We start from the raw sequence: 20,787 nt of genomic DNA, 5'->3' as shown, positions 1-20,787 counted from the left end.
CTCCCTCTCCCTCTGACCCTTCCCTCCACTCATGCTCGCTGTCTCACTCTTATTTTCAAATAACTAAATAAAATCTTTTGAAAAAATAGAATGACGAAAGCTAGAAGCCCCTGACCTTGGGGGCAGGAGAGGGAGAATGAATGAGGCAGGGCCCCGATAGAATGGCATCCACACAGCTGACTTCATCATCTCCCTCTCTTCCTTCTCAGTTTGGTTACTGGCTGCTGCTACCGCCTCCTGGAGAACCCCACCATTAGTCACCAGAAGAACCGCCCCACCCGGGAGGCCGTCACGCGCCTGCTTGGTGTCGCCTTGACACGTTATAACCATATGCTCAGTAAGTTAGCCCTCTGCTTTGCCCCACGTTTTCCGTTTTGCCTATAATTTCTCACCGTTAGCACATCCACAGGTGCCACTGTGAAGATCATCCAGATGCTGCAGCACTTTGAACACCTGGCCCCCGTACTGGTGGCAGCTGTGAGCCTGTGGGCAACTGATTATGGAATGAAGAGCATAGTGGGGGAGATTGTAAGGTGACTCTTCTCTAAGTTTCTGATTCTCCTCTCCCTCAGGGGGAAGATACAGAAAGACTGGAAGTACATTCTCTGTGCACAGTAGATTTCTTCAGATATGAGATAGCAGTCTTACCTTTCCTTACTAGGAACTGAATTATCTTGCTGTGGCTGTGTTTTCTTCCCTGTATAGAGAGATTGGGCAGAAGTGTCCCCAGGAGCTGAGTCGGGACCCTGCAGGTGCAAAAGGCTTTGCAGCCTTCCTGACAGAACTAGCAGAACGCATCCCAGCCATCCTGATGTCCAGCATGTGCATTTTGCTGGATCATCTGGATGGAGAGGTACGTGGTCCCCTGCGGATCTCAGGTTCTTCTGGGGACTTTAAGTCCATTGCTAAAGGCTGTTTCTTATAACAAGAAGATGGCTTTCCCATGAAGTCAGGTTATCTAAGCATAACTCGGTGGCAGTTTCTTCCTACAGAGAAGCAGATAAATTTCATTGACTGAAGAGCCATTTATTAATCCCCATTTCAGTATCAGTTGGTTTTATCCAGGTCTGATGGGGGGCTGGCAATTCCTCACCTTAAGTCTAGTGCGAGTCAGTCAGCTGTGATTCTGAGTCCCTTCCATTCCTCAGGATGAAGCCCCTTCCGTTCTTCCTACCACCTGGCTCGCCAGCACTCCAAACAATGCCACCTCTCAATTCTTTCTGCCTGGCTGCCTTCCAGATTGATGCAGGGCACTTCTGGGTGAATGTCAAGGACAAAGACAGTCTACTCAGTCATCTAATCTACTTTAACTTCTTGTGCAAGACCCCATTCTCTGGCTCCTGGCCTGGCAAAACCCCAGTCCTTATTCACCAGATTCTGCAGTGGACTTGCTTGGCACCCTAGGGCTTACTTGTGCTTCTCCGTGTCTCATTTTTTGTCAGTAAAATGTGAAATGGGGAGTGGGGGGAAGAGGGTGTTTTATTAGTAAGGATCAAAGGCTTTGAGGCCTCCGATGAAAGGTAGAAATGAATGCTTTTCAAATGTGTATAGATGTGATGAGCCTTATGGGGAAAAATTGTTTGGGGCTGTTGTTTATTTTGTCCCTGTGTTCTCCTCTGAGCAGACAAGGCCCCTTCCAGTGGCCTCAGGGGTGAATACGTAAGCAGCTGACCAGAAAAAGTCTTAGTGAAGCAAGCTTACCCTTAACTTAAGGCCTTGTCACTTGTGCCTCAACAGGCTCAAGAGTTCGGGGAAGGCGAGTTAGGATTGGAGTGCGGAGCCCTCAGACCAGCTCTGGTTCTCGCCCTTAGAATTACATGATGCGCAATGCTGTGCTGGCAGCTATGGCAGAGATGGTCCTGCAGGTGCTGAATGGTGATCAACTGGGAGGAGCAGCCCGAGACACCAGAGACCAGTTCTTGGACACCTTGCAAGCCCATGGCCATGACGTCAACTCCTTTGTGCGGAGCCGTGTTTTGCAGCTCTTTACCCGAATCGTCCAGCAGAAGGTGAACAACCTGCATGGCATAGACATACAGTACTCTGTGTACAGGCCAAACAAAAAAGGAATCCAGTGTTCCACAGAAGAGTCTAGGATTCAGATTGTTACTGGCAGTAATAAAGGTCTTCCTCTACCAAGGACAAGAATGCCTGGCTCCATTTAAGGATTACACTGTATCTTAACCACTACAAAGAGAAACTGTTTTATATCTCATAGAAAAGTTTCTTTAGAATGAGTGGGTAGCTCATGTAGCGTGTACTTCAAGATCATCTTGAGCAGAATGGATGATGTGGGATGTGAGCCCCTCCTTCTCTCCCTCCCCCACACAGGCTCTCCCCTTGACGCGTTTCCAAGCAGTGGTGGCCCTAGCAGTGGGACGTCTGGCAGACAAGTCGGTGCTAGTATGTAAAAATGCCATTCAGCTGCTGGCCAGCTTCCTTGCCAATAATCCCTTTTCCTGCAAGGTAAGTAAGCTCGATCTACCCAAAAGAGAAGGAATTAGATGGAAACAGGGATCAAATTCTGTAACTAGTGACCCTGCAACTCATTTGACCTTGGCAGCTTAGTGACACTGACCTCGCTGGACCACTGCAGAAGGAAACCCAGAAATTACAAGAGATGAGGGCCCAGAGACGAGCTGCAGCTCCTTGTAAGTAGTTCCTGCGTAGGATTCCTCACCCGAGACCTCCTGCTCCCTGCCGTCAGAAAGTCCAAGGAAAGAGTCTAAGACTTTCTCATTCAGCTGCAGCGCTGGACCCAGAGGAGGAGTGGGAAGCCATGCTGCCAGAGTTGAAGTGTACTCTGCAACAGCTGCTAAAGCTTCCCCAGGAAGAAGAAGAGATTCCTGAGGCAATTGCTAATACAGAGACCATTGAAGATGTGAAAACACGCATCCATCAGTTGCTTGCCAAGGCTAGTTACAAGTATGTGAAAGATTCTCTAATGACCTTTTTATGTTTAGAATTAACTTTTGAGGAACAGTGTTTCTTTAAGATGAACTGTACTTAGGGTATGCTGCCACCAGGTGATGGTAGGTGTTTTCATTGTAGTAATGGCCTGAACACCAGATTTATGCCAACGGCATAGTCCACAATTAAGCATGCATTTCTACTTTTAGAAATGTTTAAAGAAACTTCACAAACAACTAACTGTAAATAATATTATAATTAAATATGCAAAAGCTGTCCATTCAAAGAAAAGAGCCTATAAGTATAATTCTAGTTCTGTAGTTTCAAGTAAGTTGCTTAAACTTCTTGGGCCTCAGTTTCATTATTTGTAAAATAAGAAATTGATGAGGGGCACCTGGGTGGCTCAGTGGGTGGAGCGTGCGACTCTTGATCTCAGGGTCATGAGTTCGAGCTCCACATTGGGTGTAGAGATTACTTAAAAATAAAATCATTAAAAAAGAAATTAGTACATTCACATGGTACAAAATTTAAAATTACAAAAAGGACATGTATTGTAAAGTCCCTTCCAACCCTATTTCCCAGCCACTTAGTTCTCCTTTCCACAGGGAAGCAACATTCTGAGTTTATTGCACATTCTTCTAGAGATGACACAGACATGTAGTCAAACGTATGTTCTTTTCTTCGCCTTCTTACGCAGGTGATAGAATTTTCTACCTGCTGGTCTACCACCTTGCTTTTTTTCACTGAATCATGTATCGTTGTGTTTTTAATATTTATGCATAAATAGCTGCCTCATTATTTTTTATGGCTACACGGAATCCCATTGTATGGATGTACCATAAATTAACCAGTTATTGAACACTTATTTTTTCCAAACTTTGACTTAGCAAAGTTTTTAAGCAGATGTTTGGTATAAGTAGGTTGGTGACCTTTAAAATTTGAAAAGCCTTATTTGAGTTTCTTGAAGACTATATAGTAAAGCCTTGTCACTTGAGAAATGGGAAAAGTGTTTTGAGCTCTACTCTACCCTTAGTAGGTGCTTCTCAGCTTTGTAAGCATGAGAAGTGTTCCTTTTCTTTGGGGCAGTAGGTCTAGCTTCTCGATGGAACCATGAGGTAGGCTCCGTGACAGAAGGCTGCAGTGATGCTCTTGTGGGTCCCGAGTTGGTAACAAATGGATGTTCTTCCAGGCAGGCCATCCTTGTCGCTCGAGAAGCCATAGGCCACTTCCAGGAGTCTGAGCCTTTCAGTCACATGGACTCAGAGCAGTCAGAGGAGACCAGGTTCCTGAATCTCCTGGAGACTGTCTTCAAAGGTAATTCCTTTTCCTTTTTCAGTTAGCAAACAAAACATTTCAGCTAGTATATATGGGCCATGGACTTTATGCCAGATGCTGACCTGGCTAACAGAACCCAGAGCTGAAGAAATCAGAGGAGAGTTTGTAGTGGCTCTGCTCCAGAATGGAAGTAGCCCAAGGGCCTGAGATTGATAGTCATACGCTGTGAAAGGATGTTTCCAAAACCGTAGAGGACTTTAGAAATCTTTATTGAGAAATGAACCAAGATGTTTTAGCGTAGGTTCTAAATGTATACCTTCGGGGCGCCTGGGTGGCTCAGTTGTTGGGCGTCTGCCTTCAGCTCAGGTCATGATCCCAGGGTCCTGGGGTCGAGCCCTACATCGGGCTCCCTGCTCAGCGGGAAGCCTGCTTCTCCCTTTCCCACTCCCCCTGCTTGTGTTCCCTCTCTCGCTGTCAAATAAATAAAATCTTAAAAAAAATAAAATAAATGTATACCTTCCCACTGTGGAAACAAATATCCAGGGATGTTATAGCTGTTCGATTACCCCATATGCCCTCGAGCAGTAACCGTCCTGTAATTCTCTAACTCCTAGGCCCAGCAGCTTCCGCACAGGAGAATACCCAGGGGCCGGCAGGGAACATGGGCCCAGAACAGACGGACTGTAAAGACAAGCCCAGTGTGTCCGAGCCTGGGAAACCTCGGGAGAACGATGAACTGGTGAAGCAGGAGATGCTGGTGCAGTATCTGCAGGATGCCTATAGGTTCTCTTTGAAGATTACAGAGGCCGTTAGCATCATCAGCAAGATGATGTATGAAAATACAACGACAGGTATGCCAGCGTCCCTCTCTGTAAGGCCTGGGTCTTGGGGTTGGAAACACCAGTCTCGTCCATATGTTATTGATGACTATCTGCTCCTTCAAAAGGCAGGTATTCTTTATTTCTGTTGGCTATGTATAGCCCCATGGAGCATGCGCATTTTAACACACACAGTATTTCACGATAGGGCCATCTGGGAGTTGACATTCTCGGGGAGAATGAGGAGAGCTGCCACTTCTAGTACTGGGGAATTTTGCCAAGCAGATGGGTGACATTTGTGTCTGTCCTCTCAGTCGTACAGGAGGTGATTGAATTCTTTGTGATGGTGTTCCAATTTGGGGTACCTCAGGCCCTGGTCGGGGTGCGCCGCATGCTGCCTCTCATCTGGTCTAAGGATCCTGGCGTCCGGGAAGCTGTGCTTAATGCCTACCGCCAACTTTACCTCAACCCCAAAGGGGACTCCGCCAGGTATATGTGGTACTTTTGCTTTGCCAACTTTTCTGAGGTCAGCTTCTCATGGGATGTCTGGCGGGGCCGGGGGCATCCTTCTAGAGGAGTTCCGAATCCAGAGGCCTGTAGATCTGTAATGGGGCTCAGGGTGGGGCTGGACTTCCAGTCAAGCCCATCCTACATAGTTATCCGACGCTGTGGTCAGATAGCCCTAACTAATAACCTGTGTGCCGGGTTCGAACTTACCAGTTTTTAATGACCTCTGCTCTCTGCTCTTCCCACAGAGCCAAGGCCCAGGCTTTGATTCAGAATCTCTCTTTGCTACTAGTAGATGCCTCAGTTGGGACCATCCAGTGTCTTGAGGAAATCGTAAGTCTCCTTTCTTCTACTTTCTTTCTTCCTTCCTTCCTTCCTTTCTTTTTTTAAACTTATTTATTTATTCAAGTAATCTCTACACCTAGCATGGGGCTCAAACTCACAACCCCAAGATCAAGTATCACACATTCCTCCAGCAGAGCCAGCCAGGTGCCCCCTTACTTCTACTTTCTTTATTCACTCAACAAGTATTGGTGAGTGGTTATGGTGTGTTCACAACTTACTCAGCACCGCAAAGTGTAAGATTGTTTTCAAGTTCCCAACTTAAAAGGAATCAACAGTGTGGTGGGTATAGCCAAACATAAAACCCGGGACGGTGTAGCACGCGGGCAATTAGTGCCAGGAAAAGTGGCACAGGTAACGTTTGTAGCAACAATGGTAACACAGCAATACTTCTAATATGCCAGGCGCTATTCTCAGCAGTTGGCTCGGCCGAACCTGTGTGATTCTCACACAGCCCTGTTGCTGATACTGGTAGTGCACATTTTACAGTGAGAAGTCTGAGGCACTGAGAGGTTGAGGAACTCGGCTAATTACAGCTGGTTTGCCGGAGAGACTTGCAATAAGAGCTCTGGACGACATACTCTTAACGTCTGTGTTACTCTGACGAGTCCCAAGTGGGAAAGAGAACAGTGTGAGGTAGGTGGTAGGACTTAAGCAGGGTCTTGATAAGTGTGATACAGAGAATCGGAGAAAGGAGAGAAGGACGTAGATGGAAAGCCAAGAAAGAGCACAGAGAGTTGCGGAATGAAGATTGTATTCGGGCTGGAAATTGTTACCTGGAAAAGCTAATACAGTGGGAGTGTCAGTTGGAACTGGATTGTAAAGGTCCCTGAAGGCGTTTCACACGTCCTGGACTTTCCCCTTGTTCGCCAGCATTTCATTTAGGCGGATTTGCTTGTGTAGCCTTTGGACTGTGGGGCCCGAAGGTGGAGGTGGTCCTGACCACCGGCCTCCACTAGGTGGAGCGTGATGCCGGCCGCCTGTCTCCTTGCTGGGGGAAAGAAGAGCCTGCTGGCGGCCACTGGCCTGAAGTCTTGTGGGCTAGCTCCTGGTCCGGAGCCCCTACCGTAGGCAAAGAAGAGCTATTTCTACAGGATGAGCAGAGGTGTGGCATGATGAAGTAGGTGTTTGGGAGACTAGTCCAACACAAACACACAGGTTGGTGGAGAGGAGGCTGCTGTAAGTGTGCAGTGTCAGGGCTGGACGGGGGGGGTGGGGAGGAAAAGCTATGGAACTGCACTTAATGGAAGATGGAGTTTAAAGGAAGAATGGGGGGTGCGCCTGGGTGGCTCAGTTGGTTGGGCATCTGCCTTCATTTGGCTCGGGTCATGATCCCGGGGTCCTGGGATTGAGCCCCGCATCGGGCTCCCTGCTCAGCAGGGAGTCTGCTTCTCCCTGTCCCACTGCCACACACACACTTTCTCTCTCTCTCTCAAATAAATAAATGAAATCTTTTTAAAAAACAAAGGAAGAATAGGTAAGACTATGTGAGAAAAAATTAGTTGACAGTGAAGTTCTAAGTATATGTGACTAAGAATGTTGGTACTCTGGGCAAAATGAGAAGGCAAGGAAGGATGGAGCCTTCTGTCTCAGACATGTTGAGTTGTGGTAACAGTAATAAGACCTATTAGAAATCTCTCAAATGTGGTCAGAACCACGGTTCCACACAGAACTGAACAAGGTTATGTCATTATGTCGTCTTAACCAATGTAGTTTTGAGGCCATGTGGGTGGAAAAGTGACAGAGATGGAAATACCTCCCCAAACCCCAACTTCACGATTCGAGCCTACTTCTTCCTTTGCCGGGCCTAAGTATTGCTTTTATCCACTTCAGGTTCTCCGTGTTCTTTTCAGAGAAGTGGACCAAGGACCGGGCGAATCATTATTTTCTGGCCTGAGCCCTTTTTCTTTTCTCTTCAGCTCTGTGAATTTGTGCAGAAGGATGAACTGAAGCCAGCAGTGACCCAGGTGCTGTGGGAGCGGGCAACCGAGAAGGTCCCCTGCTCTCCTCTGGAGCGCTGTTCCTCGGTCATGCTTCTGGGGATGATGGCGCGGTGAGGCTCAGGTCCAGACAGGTAGTAGGGATAAGAGGGGAAGGGAGGGCTCTGAGAAAGTTCCCTTCCCTTTGGCACCGGCAGTCAGGCCTGGCAGCTGTACATGAGTTGCCTACCTCAATGAAAAGTAAAAATAAAATAGTGCAAGTACCAGCCCCCACCACCCTCCCCCCGCCCAGCCCAGCAGAAATAATGGGATTCAGGCCAGCAAGAGGGATTCTGAAGGCCAGCCGTGTTAGAGCCTCTCCTGGAGCGCTCCAGGGCTCCCAGAAAGCCTTGCACTGAGCACCATTGCCTACTCCACTTGGCGTTATTCCCTACAGAGTGCTGTTCCTGACTGGCTCTAACTCTGTGGCTTCCTTCCCCTAGAGGAAAACCAGAAATTGTGGGAAGCAACTTAGACACACTGGTGAGCATAGGGCTGGACGAGAAGTTTCCACAGGACTACAGGCTGGCCCAGCAGGTGTGCCATGCCATTGCCAATCTCTCTGACAGGAGAAAGGTATGTGGGGGTCTCCAAACCAAGGAAAGTGGGGGGTCCTCTTATCCACTCTCAACACATACCCACGTTTTGTCTTTGCTGTTCTCGACAGCCTTCTCTGAGCAAACGTCACCCCCCCTTCCGGCTGCCTCAGGAACACAGGCTCTTTGAGCGACTGCGGGAGGTGATCACAAAAGGTGAGCTAGCATGAAGGCCTTGGGCAGAATCGAGTCCTTTCTCTGCAGTGGGTAACTTCTCCCTTCCCCTCTGCAGGCTTCGTGCACCCAGACCCACTCTGGATCCCATTCAAGGAGGTGGCGGTGGCCCTCATTTACCAGCTGGCAGAGGGCCCTGAGGTGATCTGTGCCCAGATATTGCAGGGCTGTGCGAAACAGGCCCTGGAGAAGCTGGGAGAGAAGAGCAGCACCCAGGAGGGCCCGAGTGAGTGGGCAGAGGGTCCCCAGTGGGCAGGCAGCCAGATTCTACTGCTTTCCTTGTCGGGCCAGAAGCCGCTGCCAACACGGCTGCGTACAGCAGCCCATGACCCGCCCCCAGACCACCCTCTGTCACTTTTGTCACTCAGATCGGGCCAGTCGCTACCGCCATCTCCCCACCCCCACCTCTTCTTCGCATGCTTTGCATATGGCCCGTGAGCAAGAAGAGCCTTCAGAACAGGGTGCAGGGCTCTGTGAAACCTGATTTTGTCTTTTTCTCCCTGCTTTCCTTCTCCCCTCCTCCAGAGGACACCCCCATGCTCCCCACTTTCCTGCTGATGAACCTGCTGTCCTTGGCTGGAGACGTGGCCCTGCAGCAGCTGGTGCATTTGGAACAGGCAGTGAGTGGAGAGCTCTGTCGGCGCCGCGTTCTTCGGGAAGAACAGGAGCAGAAGACTAAGGACCTAAAGGAGAAGGTGAATGAAGTGCCTGGGCATTTGGGTTTGTGTCCCAAGCCTTGCCCAGCTTTGTTTCATGGCCTGGGGTCATTCACATTTCCTCCTGGGGATCCCTGCTTTCCTACCATTAAATAAAATGAAGAAGAGGCTCTGCTCCTTACTTTTACTACTCTGGGAAAGATTAGTGAGAACAAAGATGGAGCAGTCCGTTCACCATCACCCAGGAAGGAAGGTTTTAGGGAAACACAGGGCACTGAGTTAGGGACCTCAGGCTGGCCCCCAGAGGCGCTGCTTATGAGGACGAGCACACCCCCACCCCCCCTTCCCATCAGCCTTGGTCACTGGGCCTGCCACCTGATGGGGACATTGTGTTCTCCACTAGAGGCAGTGATGTCTTGCAAACCAGTTAGACACAGAGCCTTGCAGCAGTGGAATAAGGTCTGACCTTTGTGACCTTGAACCACTGTCCACGTGATCCGTCTGTTGACTGTATACAGGAAACGGCCTGCTTCCCTGAGGATGGGTTCCGAGGTGGAGGCATATGCTTTGGCAACTTGAATATAAATGCCATTTGTTCAATTTTGAATTTGCCAATTCAGATTTGGCAACGTGAAAACAACACTACAGAGACCTAGTTCTTTTCCTCTGGAATTCAGGAGCCCTCCCTCTCCACAGACACATTTGGCAGTTGTAGGAGGAGTTGTGCAGTACCGGGCTTTCCCCAGATGCAGTCCTACAAAATGAAAGGTAGGCTGCAGTCAGAAACACTGTCCCGGATGAGCCGTGACGCCTGGTTTCTTCCCCACCAGAACGCCAGCTCTGAGACCGCCATGGAGGAGGAGATGGGGCTGGTGGGCGCAGCCGCCGACGACACGGAGGCAGAACTTATCCGCGGCATCTGCGAGCAGGAGCTGTTAGATGGTAAGGCTGGCTGAGGGGCCTGCTCCCCGGCCGACATAGCCCATCCCAAACCAAGCGCCGTTCTGCTGACAGGCACACAGGTCCTGGCTGCCTTCGTTCCACTTCTGCTCAAAGTCTGCAACAGCCCTGGCCTCTACAGCAACCCGGAGCTCTCTGCGGCAGCTTCACTTGCCCTGGGCAAGTTCTGCATGATCAGGTAGGTCCTGGGGGCAGGAGCGCCCGCTCTGAGAGGATGGGAATCGTCGGTCTCCCTGATGGTCCTTTCCTGGCCCCCTAGTGCCACTTTCTGTGACTCCCAGCTTCGTTTGCTGTTCACCATGCTGGAAAAGTCCTCACTCCCCATTGTCCGGTCTAACCTCATGATTGCTACTGGGGATCTGGCCATCCGCTTCCCCAACCTGGTGGACCCCTGGACACCTCATCTGTATGCTCGGTAAGAGAGCCCTCATGACACTTCTATTTTTTTTTATTTTATTTTTTTTAAAGGTTTTATTTATTTGACAGAGAGCACAAGCCGAGGGAGCGGCAGGCAGAGGGAGAGGGAGAAGGAGAAGCAGGCTCCCCGCCGAGCAGGGAGCCTGATGCGGGACTCGATCCCAAGACCCTAGGATCATGACCTGAGCCGAAGGCAGACGCTTTACAACTGAGCCACCCAGGCAACCCTCTCATGACACGTTAGCAGGCCTCACCAGCTCTTGGAGGCTGCAGTTCGGCCAGTATAAAAATCACTAAAACTGTGTTTGGTCTTTAGCATTACCCTGAACATCTGCTTGATACTTGACCTGTACAGGCCCTGGCTAAATATGGCCCCAAAGGGATTGGCGCCTCTATCCAAAGCCTTGGCTACAAGCTTGGCCTCTTCCCCCAATCCATTTTCTAACTGCTTCAAGGATGTCACGTTAAGAAGGGGTACGAGAGGGGCACCTGACTGGCTCAATCAGTAGAGCATAAGACTCTTGATCTTGGGGTCATGAGTTCGAGCCCCACGTTGGGGGCAGAGTTTACTTAAAAGAAAAAAAAAAGAAGAAGGGGTAATAGATTCCTGCTGAGGGCCTTTCCTTGCCAGCGTTGGTCCCAGTGACTTAAGATTTCATTCCCAGGCTCCGGGACCCAGCTCGGCAAGTTCGGAGAACAGCGGGGCTGGTGATGACCCACCTGATTCTAAAGGACATGGTGAAGGTGAAGGGGCAGGTGAGCGAGATGGCCGTGCTGCTCATCGACCCCGTGCCTCAGATCGCTGCCCTGGCCAAGAACTTCTTCAATGAGCTTTCCCACAAGGTGAGAGGCAGCCAGGCAGCTGAGGGCTCGCTGCTGAGGGGCAGGCACACCACCGTCCCTCTAACGTGACTCTCTCTCTCTCTCTCCCAGGGCAATGCTATCTATAACCTCCTTCCAGATATCATCAGCCGCCTGTCAGACCCCGAGGGAGGGGTGGAGGAAGAACCTTTCCACACCATCATGAAGTACGGTTCCCTGGGCCTGGGAGCACATTTTTCATGTAGCACATGCTTAGGAATCAGACAAACCTGTGTTTGAATTCTAGCTCTGCTACTTTTTAGCTATATGGCCTTGAGCGATGACTTATCCTCTCTGTGCCTGTTCCTCCTCTAGGAAATGAGGCCTAGGATACTTGCCCCTTAGTTCTTGAGGATTCAGCACGATCACGTTTCTAACATGGTGGTAGGCACATAGTGGTCCTCACCACCCGGCAGCTGCTTTTGTTATAAATTCCCATTCTCGGTGAACGTTTCTCCAGGGGTGGGGTGGACCTTTTTCTGAGGGCACAGGAAGAGGGCAGGAGGAATGGCCAGGAGGGTGACAGAGGGCTGGTGCTGGGGGAGGGATGGCTGCCCCTGGGAGCTCACACGCCCACATCTCCCCTCCCTCAGGCAGCTCCTCTCCTACATCACCAAGGACAAGCAGACCGAGAGCCTGGTGGAGAAGCTGTGCCCGCGCTTCCGCACTGCTCGGTAGGCTGCTGTCCCCCTGGGGCGGCCCTGAGGCCGTGGGAGCCGGCCGAGGAAGGACAGGCCTTTGCCTCTCCGCCCCGCGACTCCTCACGAGGCCCTTGCCGTCTGCAGGACCGAGCGGCAGTACCGGGACCTGGCCTACTGTGTGTCACAGCTGGCCCTCACAGAGCGAGGCCTCCGCAAGATGCTGGACAACTTTGACTGCTTTGGGGATAAACTGTCAGATGAGTCCGTCTTTAGTGCTTTTTTGTCGGTCGTGGGCAAGCTGCGGCGTGGAGCCAAGCCCGAGGGCAAGGTGAGCCTGCTGCCCCAGACTGCCCTGCAGCCAAGTCACCAGCACCACCTGAGACCAGCTCTTTCTGTCTCCAGTTCCTGTTTCTTTGTTTCTTTTCCTCTTTTTTAAAATAAACTTTATTTTTTAGAGCAGTTTTAGGTTCAAAAGCAAAATTGAGTGGAAGGTATAGACTTCTTCCATTGCCCCCTGCCCCCACACATGTCCAGCCTTCCCCACGATCAGCTTCCCCCCCCAAAGTGGCACATTTGCTACAATCGATGAACCTGTGTTGACACATCATTATCACCCAAAGTCCATAGGTCACTCTTGGTGTGCATTTTGTGGGTTTGGACAAGTATATAATGCCCTGTGTCCATCATTCTAGTATCATATGGTGCAGTTTCACTGCCAAAGAAGTCCTCTGTGCTCCCCCACTGACTCTCTGTCCCCCCAACCCCTGGCAACCACTGATTTGTTTTGCTGTCGCCACGGTTTTGCCTTTTCCAGAACATCCTATACTTGCAGTCATGCAGTATGTACCCCTCTCTCGGTGATCTACATTTAAGTTTTCACCATGTTTTTTCATGGACTTGTTTCTTTTTCATCATAGAAGTAACTGTGTTTCCAGGCCTGCTCTTCATCTCTTCTTCCCTTCCAGGCTATAATAGATGAATTTGAACAGAAGCTTCGGGTCTGCCACACCAGAGGGTTGGATGCAGTAGAAGACCTTGAGGTTGGCCAAGGGGGTAGCCAGAGAGCCCCATCAGCCAAGAAACCATCCACTGGTATGTGAGGCAGCCCCACGGGTGAGCCACAGGTGAGAGATCCGGCCCTCCTCTCAGAGGTTCCTTTTTTGGGGACTCGTGTCTCTGCCTCTTCTAGTCTCTAAGCGGCACCAGCATCTGGCTTCTGCAGCCTCATCAGACGGTGACTTTGTCACCCCCGAGCCCCGCCGTACTGCCCATCGGCATCGAAACACTCAACAGCGAGTTTCAAAAAAGAAACCCAGAATCATCTTCTCGAGTGATGAGTCCAGCGAGGAAGGTATGATGCTCCCTCCCGGCCTTGGTCCAGAGGGGGCGTATTTTCGGGGGTGAGGCCGGTTCTGCTGGGGTCCTGCTGTGTAGATTGTCTCCGCCCCCTCCCCCGAGGTGTCTTCCCCACAGTTTGGGTTTTGTTTCTGCTGCGTGGTCTGGGGCCATCCCATTTGTTGCCTGAGATCTACTTTTCACCATCTTTGTGACTCAGCTTTTTCTCATTCCTCCAATCCTCTGAGTAGAGCTTTCAGCAGAGATGACAGAAGATGAGACACCCAAGAAGACCACACCCATCCGCCGAGCACCTCCTCGAAGGCACAGGCCCTGAGAGGTCATGTTGCCTGTTTCCGTCCCTGCTGTGCAGGGTGTCTGGTGGTGTGACCTAGAAGTCCATTGCTCTTGTAAAATACTTGTTTGCCTGTCTTCGTGTCTTTTTAATATACAATGGTCTTTATAATGTAAAGCGTCTCTCTTAAACTAGCCCAACTGAACTGAATTGAGCTGCTTTCACTGGAATATATGTCTGCCAGTCTCCTTGTTTCCTACTGAATAAATGTTTTTATATACTTTTAGACGTTTTTCCTAGGCTTGTCTGTTTCATCTTTCACATTGGCCCAGATGCAGGAGAAAGGGAGAGGATTGAAAGAGGAGCCCCAACGTCCTGGGGCCTATCTCAAGATCTGATAAGCTCCATTCTCCCTTGGTGCCTCATCTTCCCCTTCTCGACCTCCTCACACTGCACAAGTGACAGGACTGCTCCTCGGTGGGTGGCGAAGCACGTAGTGTTTAGTCTCCGGATCAGCGCGCTCCACCTGGGGGCGGTTTTGCCCTCCAGGAGACATTTGGCAATACCTAGAGATCACAACCTACATGGGAGGGATGCTGTCTATCAGCATCTAGTGGGGAGAGACCAGGGATGTTGCTAGATACGGTATCATGCAGAAGACAGACTCCACAACAGAATGATTCAGCCCAAAGCGTCAATCTGTGGTGCTGAGGTGGAGAAACCCCTCTCTAGACCAGGGTCTAGTCTCTGTGCTCCCCTCCCCCATTTGTGCTCCCCGAGCCCGACTCTGGGACAGGTGACCACCAGACTGATGGAAGATCAGGTCCCCTCCACCATCTGTGGAGACCGTCTGCCTACCAAGGCATCGCTTGACTGTACGGGGTCTGTGGGAAGTCAGCACCTCACGCAGGCACTGCTTTAGCCTGCCCACCCCCTCAGCTCCCCAAGTCTGCTCTGCTGAGTCACCTGGACCAGGAGGCAGCAAGCGTGCTCTCATGAACACACTGGTGTCTTTGCTGTCATGACGACGGCAGGCTGCATCCGTAATGCTCCATGGGCACTGAGCTCCCTTTTTGGCAGAAGACACTAATGAGAAAGGACATGCACGTGGCAAAAGGGAAGATGGGAGCTCAGCCACACATTCTAGGTAGTGTGGGAGCATGGAGGGGCTTCTAAGGGAAAGGGTTCATGGTCCTGGTTGAGCCTGAGCAGGAATGGAACGGTTAGCAGCTGAGTCCCTACCCCAGGCTCCAGCCCATTGCTTGTGGCGCTTCCCACCTCCCATCACCATTAGGTGCCCTCTGGCCCTGCTCTTGGGGTTCGTGAAAAGCCTGGGAACCAACCATGCACATGGCTGGCAGGCAGACCTAGATTTGGCTCTGGGGCTCCAAGGAGGGAGGGCAGTCCCAGAAAGGGCAGGGACTGGGGGGTGGGAGTCGGGATGCGGGAGAGCGCGTTCTCTGCCTTTTAAGCGAAGGTTATCACCAGGCGGGCTAAACTTAGCACAGGCTCTTCAGCTAGAAAAGGGGGCTGGTCTCAGGTTACGCTGGGCCAGCAAAGAGGCCCCTGGATCCCCAGCCCCCCAGCACCTGCTGATGGGCCATGTCCATTCCACCCCACCCCCTTCTAAACCCTCGTTCTCGGCTCAAGCGTTCTGAACGGAGCCCTTCCATCCTCAGCTGGCAAAACCTGCGCAGCTGGGGCTCCGGACTGTTGGAGGAGAATGGATCCCTCCTTCTACCTCGCGTGGGGCTGGGGGCCGGTTCCCACTACGTGCCCAAGACTTCCTAATTCTTTCCCTCTTCTGGACTCCTCACCCTGCCCCCAACATCCCCGGGGCGCGCAGGCAGGGAAGGGGAGTCCCTGGCTCTGGGGCTGGCCGGCACGTCCCAGGATGGGGAGGGACTTCCGCCCTCACGTCCCGCTCTCTGGCCGGGGTGGGGACGGTGAAAGGGGCACTGTCTCCCGGCCTGGGCGGCACAGCACTCAGATCTCCCATCAGCGACTCTGGGAGGCCTCCGGCCTTGCGTCCTCCCCCTGCGGCCCAGCCCCGCCTGGGGGAGAGCAGCTGGTGCAGCTGGTGCACACAGGGCCTGGTTTGTCCGCCCCAATTATCAGCTCTCCGGGCTGCCCGAGCTTGCAGGACAGCGTGACCTTCAGTGCAGAAACCTCCCCCCACCCCCCAGCCACCTCCCGAGCCTCCTTCCTCTCCAGGCCCCCACTGCCCAGTGCCAGCCCAGGCCCCCGGCCCAGGGAGGCCAGGAGCCAGGGCCTGGAGAGGGGGAAGTGGGGGCTGGGCAGAGCCCGGCAGGAGGCGGGCGGACCCCTCCCGGGCCTTTTCCTCTGCAGTTCCTCCGCCACTACCGAAGAGCCTTGAGGAGAAGTTCCTCAGCCTTCCCGCCTCTCGGCCTCTGAAAGAAAGGGGATGGGGGTGGACGCGTGCAACCGCGAGGGGTCCCGGCTTCGGCTCCAATTCCCCATCCCACCAGCTCCCAAAGTCCTCCCGTTTCATCTGTGCAGCAATTTTAATGGCCCTGGCTCCCGGAGGCTTTCCGTTGTCACCAGGAGCCCGGTCCTGGGGTCCACAGTCCCTGCATGGCCACAGGATGCCCACGAGTGCCGTTAGCGATCACCTCCTCCCCTGGGCTGGTCTCAGTCCCCTCCCCCACTCCGTCCCTAGCCCACACGCTCGGTGCGTGCACACGGGAAGCAGCAGGCGGGTCAAAAAAAAAAATTGGGCCCGGCTACTCGCGGCTTTACGGGCGCACGTAGCTCAGGGCCTCCGCGCCCTTGGGCCCCGACTGGGCAAGCCGGCGGGAGGCGGGGCCCGCGCACCCACGCCCCCTCCCGCCCCGCCCCGGCGCTATAAATTGAGACTGCAGCCTCCGCTGGCGCTCTCTGCTCCTCCCCGTTCGACAGGTAGCCGCATCCTCTGGTGCAGTGCCAGGTAAAGCCCGGCCAAACCAGACGGAGGGGAGCCGCGAGAGGCCCGGGCACGGCTCCGAAGGGGGCCCGGGGTGCTCGCGGACCCGGGTTGGGCTGCGTGGCCGCGGGTCGGGCGTGCCCGGCCGGACCTCCGCATTGCAGGGGTGGGAGGGCGGACGTGCCCGAGCGCGGGGTGGGAATGGAGGCCTGGGGGGAGGGGAGGGCAGCGGCCGCACTGCAGCCGCCGCCCACCCCCGCGCTCTAATGCTCGCCTTCCTCTCTCCGCAGCCGCGTCCCCGAGACACGATGGTGAAGGTCGGAGTGAACGGGTGAGTTCGGGGCTGGGGTGGGGCATCGAACCCTGCGGCCCGGGCGAGCGCGTGGGTGGGGGACGCGAGTGCGGTGGTCCTACCCCCCCCCCGCAAGGAGAACTCAAGGTCGGCGCTCTGACCTGACGGAGGACCCGCCGCAGAGGGCCTCGTGGCCCCCACCCCATCCCCGGCTGTGGCGCCTCCTGCAACGCCCACCCTGCGGTTCGAGGCGCCCGCAGCCTTCCCCTCCCACCTGCCTGCGATCCGCGGGAGCGCCGCCTTCCCGGCTTAGGAGCCATCCCCTTAATCCCCCGGCCGGGGCTTCTTTCTTTGCTTTCGCGCCCTGCGGGGTCACGTGCCGGGGAGGCGCCCCTCCCCCCAGCCCCCCCCCCCCACCTCGCCGGCGCGGTGCCGGGCTCCCGGGCCTCGGCTGGGTGCGCAGCCCGCCGGCACCGCTCGTTTGCGGTAACCCAGCCGCCATGTTGCAACGGGGAAGGAAGTGAAGGAACCACCGTTAGGAAACGGTCCGTAGCTCTTCCCCGTTCCTCCTTCCTCGCCTATGACTAAGCCTCCTCGGCCTGCCCTCGGCGGGGTGGAGTCGCCTCTGTCCCGTGAGCCAGGTGAGGCAAGGCTTCCGGCAGCCTTGCTCTCGAAAGAGCTGGGCTGCAGAACTCTGAGCACACACCATCCGCCAGGCTGCCAACCAGATTTCCCTCAGGGCTGCCCTTGCTACAGGAGCCTCTGGTGAATCGGAAACCTGGCTTTAGGGGAGTCCTGTCTTTTTCCTCCTTTTCTTTTTTTTTTTTTCCCTTTCTGCGGAGAGGTGTGGTAGCTGCAGCTTAGTGCCGTGCTGGGGGAGCTGAGTCATGGGTAGTTAGAAATTTTCCACCACAAAATGGCTCCTGTGGCGGCAGCCCCTTCCATCACACTGGCCCTCCTCGAAGAAGCGCTCTTTTTCCTTCGATGCCTAGAGCTGACCCAATCCTAACGACCAAGGCTATAAAGGTCACTGGGAGGATTAGGTGTCCGTGAGCCTTGGGAATCCTGCCCTTCTCGCCAGACCATCTTCCAGAAATCAGATCCCCACTCCACTCTAATCTGGGGTTAAATATAGCTGCCTGACCTTTCTGCAGCTGGGGGCCTGGGCTTCTCTTACCTCTCACACGCGCGCACACATCTGTTGCTTTTGCTCCTGATTTTTAGAAGAGGGCTTTCGAGGACAGGTAGCTTAACACACTAGAGCCCTGAGATTAGGGGGTGGGAAGTGCTCCTTTTTTCCCTCTTTCCATTGTGGAGGAAGGGATGGGCTTTCCCCATCCAGTTAATTTCTGACCTTTGCTCGTGCTTTTTGAGCTTGGTGTTGCTAAGTGTGCAAGTCTCTGCTGCCCAGAGGGTGTATCCTGAAGCTGGGCCAGACCATGCCCTGCACTGCTGTTTCTCCTGGTAGGACTTGGAGATGCTGGGGAGTTGCCAAGTCACCTCTTGGGCAGGCTGTCCTGGCGGGGTTGCGCAGGATAAAATTAGACCTCCTGGGACTTTTCCTGGTGGCCAGGAAGTGCCATCCTCTAACCCCTGAAAGAGGAGGAGTTGGGCTGCTTCCATGCCCAGGAGGATTCCCCCCTCCCCACTCATTCCTTCTTGCCCCTTGCCTTTCTCAGATTTGGCCGTATTGGGCGCCTGGTCACCAGGGCTGCTTTTAACTCTGGCAAAGTGGATATTGTCGCCATCAATGATCCCTTCATTGACCTCAACTACATGGTGAGTGCTGCCACTGCAGGTGTCAGAGCTCTGCAGAGCCTGGCTGAACTGCAGCCCCTCACTGCCCCCTCCTACCCCCCCCCAGGTCTACATGTTCCAGTATGATTCCACCCATGGTAAATTCCACGGCACAGTCAAGGCTGAGAACGGGAAGCTTGTCATCAATGGAAAGTCCATCTCCATCTTCCAGGAGTAAGTGTGGAAGATGGAACAGGAAGAACTTTGCTTTGAGGGAGGTACTAGGATGGGAGGACCACCTTGGGTACGTAGTACCTCATGTCCCTGAGCTTGGCGTCTTGTCTACCCTTGTAGGCGAGATCCCGCCAACATCAAATGGGGTGATGCTGGTGCTGAGTATGTTGTGGAGTCCACTGGGGTCTTCACCACCATGGAGAAAGCTGGGGTGAGTGCCAGGGAGACTAAAGATGGGAGGGGTTGATCCTGGGATTTGGTACAGCGGGAAGCATGGGGACTGCGGGGACTGCGGGCTTAGACCAGGAAAGGGAGGGTCTGGATTGTCATGACTCCTCTGCTGCAGGCTCACTTGAAGGGCGGGGCCAAGAGGGTCATCATCTCTGCTCCCTCTGCCGATGCCCCCATGTTCGTCATGGGTGTGAACCATGAGAAGTATGACAACTCTCTCAAGATTGTCAGGTAAGCTTGGCAGAGGGGAGAGGAGTGGAGAAGTGGCCGGATAATAACTGTGTGATAAGATGGACCTGCTTGCCCTTGACGTGCGTCCCTCTTTTCAGCAATGCTTCCTGCACCACCAACTGCTTGGCCCCTCTGGCCAAGGTCATCAATGACAACTTCGGCATCGTGGAGGGACTCATGGTACGAGTGCTGGGGAAAGTGCGCAGAGCCCATGGACTTCTCACCCAGGACTACCATCTTTTTCTCTGCTTAGGACATGGTCCTGGGCTGGGGGGGTGCCACGGGGCACTGGGGGTTCCAAGGTCAGGTCACTCTGCCCCTTAATTCTCCCCAAGGGTGGGTGAGGTGACGAGTACCGCACAGGCCCTCACTCCTTCCCCCGTGCTCGCAGACCACCGTCCACGCCATCACTGCCACCCAGAAGACCGTGGACGGCCCCTCTGGGAAGCTGTGGCGCGACGGCCGAGGGGCTGCCCAGAACATCATCCCTGCTTCCACTGGCGCTGCCAAGGCTGTGGGCAAGGTCATCCCTGAGCTGAATGGGTGAGGCTCCTGGCTGCTTTCCTGCTCTGGGGGTCTTGGGGGGGGGCGGTCAGGAGGACTGGTGCTGACCCCGTTCCCCCCCAATCTGTAGGAAGCTCACTGGCATGGCCTTCCGTGTCCCCACCCCCAACGTGTCTGTCGTGGATCTGACCTGCCGCCTGGAGAAAGCTGTAAGTGGGGGTCGGAGAAGGTGGTGCACTAGGGATGGGCGTCTGGGGGAGACCGGCAGGATTGGAACCTGAATAACCATCTTGATTTTACCTTGTCAGGCCAAATACGACGACATCAAGAAGGTGGTGAAGCAGGCGTCAGAGGGCCCCCTCAAGGGCATCCTGGGATACACTGAGGACCAGGTTGTCTCCTGCGACTTTAACAGCGACACCCACTCCTCCACCTTCGATGCCGGGGCTGGCATTGCTCTCAACGACCACTTTGTCAAGCTCATTTCCTGGTATGTGGCCGGGGTGGGGCAACACCTGAGAAAGTGGCGAGCGTCCGGCGCCCTCTGGTGGCCGGTTCAGGAAAACAGCCCTTCACGCTTGATCTCCTTCCAGGTATGACAATGAATTTGGCTACAGCAACCGGGTGGTGGACCTTATGGTCCACATGGCCTCCAAGGAGTAAGAGCCCCCTGGACCACCAGCCCCAGCAAGAGCAAGAGGAAGAGAGAGGCCCTCAGCTGCTGGGGAGTCCCTGCCCCAACTTCCCCTGAAACACTGAGAATTTCCCGACCTCCTCTGTTTCCATCCCAGACCCCCTGAAGAAGGGGAGGGGCTTGGGAACCCCTACCTTGTCATGTACCATCAATAAAGTATACTGTACCCAGCCAA

General features: G+C 53.7%; 2 protein-coding genes across 6 annotated transcripts in view; both read left to right on the top strand.

The window, feature by feature from the left end:
* The window catches only part of NCAPD2 (non-SMC condensin I complex subunit D2), a 28,580-nt gene extending 14,521 nt beyond the window's left edge, over nucleotides 1–14,059 (top strand). For 4 of the 5 annotated variants that reach the window (XM_035028397.1, XM_035028395.1, XM_035028394.1 and 1 more), the window contains exons 7-32: nucleotides 210–337; nucleotides 410–533; nucleotides 706–853; nucleotides 1,812–2,009; nucleotides 2,332–2,466; nucleotides 2,564–2,651; nucleotides 2,745–2,925; nucleotides 4,100–4,224; nucleotides 4,800–5,036; nucleotides 5,318–5,492; nucleotides 5,759–5,843; nucleotides 7,772–7,905; nucleotides 8,275–8,407; nucleotides 8,499–8,583; nucleotides 8,660–8,827; nucleotides 9,127–9,296; nucleotides 10,088–10,199; nucleotides 10,272–10,395; nucleotides 10,477–10,632; nucleotides 11,300–11,477; nucleotides 11,568–11,662; nucleotides 12,089–12,169; nucleotides 12,281–12,464; nucleotides 13,102–13,228; nucleotides 13,326–13,487; nucleotides 13,723–14,059. In XM_035028397.1, the coding sequence (XP_034884288.1) occupies nucleotides 210–337; nucleotides 410–533; nucleotides 706–853; nucleotides 1,812–2,009; nucleotides 2,332–2,466; nucleotides 2,564–2,651; nucleotides 2,745–2,925; nucleotides 4,100–4,224; nucleotides 4,800–5,036; nucleotides 5,318–5,492; nucleotides 5,759–5,843; nucleotides 7,772–7,905; nucleotides 8,275–8,407; nucleotides 8,499–8,583; nucleotides 8,660–8,827; nucleotides 9,127–9,296; nucleotides 10,088–10,199; nucleotides 10,272–10,395; nucleotides 10,477–10,632; nucleotides 11,300–11,477; nucleotides 11,568–11,662; nucleotides 12,089–12,169; nucleotides 12,281–12,464; nucleotides 13,102–13,228; nucleotides 13,326–13,487; nucleotides 13,723–13,808 (3,619 nt within the window). In that variant the 3' untranslated portion in view covers nucleotides 13,809–14,059. The remainder of the gene's footprint in view (nucleotides 1–209; nucleotides 338–409; nucleotides 534–705; nucleotides 854–1,811; nucleotides 2,010–2,331; nucleotides 2,467–2,563; nucleotides 2,652–2,744; nucleotides 2,926–4,099; nucleotides 4,225–4,799; nucleotides 5,037–5,317; nucleotides 5,493–5,758; nucleotides 5,844–7,771; nucleotides 7,906–8,274; nucleotides 8,408–8,498; nucleotides 8,584–8,659; nucleotides 8,828–9,126; nucleotides 9,297–10,087; nucleotides 10,200–10,271; nucleotides 10,396–10,476; nucleotides 10,633–11,299; nucleotides 11,478–11,567; nucleotides 11,663–12,088; nucleotides 12,170–12,280; nucleotides 12,465–13,101; nucleotides 13,229–13,325; nucleotides 13,488–13,722) is intronic. The other variant, XM_035028398.1, reaches the window with a different exon arrangement.
* Nucleotides 14,060–16,646: 2,587 nt separating this feature from the next.
* On the top strand, nucleotides 16,647–20,787 carry GAPDH (glyceraldehyde-3-phosphate dehydrogenase). Its single transcript, XM_035028393.1, has 11 exons — nucleotides 16,647–16,713; nucleotides 16,980–17,020; nucleotides 18,661–18,760; nucleotides 18,846–18,952; nucleotides 19,073–19,163; nucleotides 19,299–19,414; nucleotides 19,513–19,594; nucleotides 19,806–19,957; nucleotides 20,049–20,127; nucleotides 20,227–20,408; nucleotides 20,512–20,787. The coding sequence occupies exons 2-11, from the start codon at nucleotides 16,998–17,000 to the stop codon at nucleotides 20,579–20,581; spliced, it is 1,002 nt and encodes a 333-aa protein (XP_034884284.1). The 5' UTR covers nucleotides 16,647–16,713; nucleotides 16,980–16,997; the 3' UTR covers nucleotides 20,582–20,787.

This window comes from Mirounga leonina, unplaced genomic scaffold, assembly GCF_011800145.1.
Source record: "Mirounga leonina isolate KUSES-001 unplaced genomic scaffold, KU_Mleo_1.0 Mir_201, whole genome shotgun sequence".
Lineage (NCBI taxonomy): Eukaryota > Metazoa > Chordata > Mammalia > Carnivora > Phocidae > Mirounga > Mirounga leonina.
This window is presented reverse-complemented; position numbering and strand designations above follow the sequence as displayed.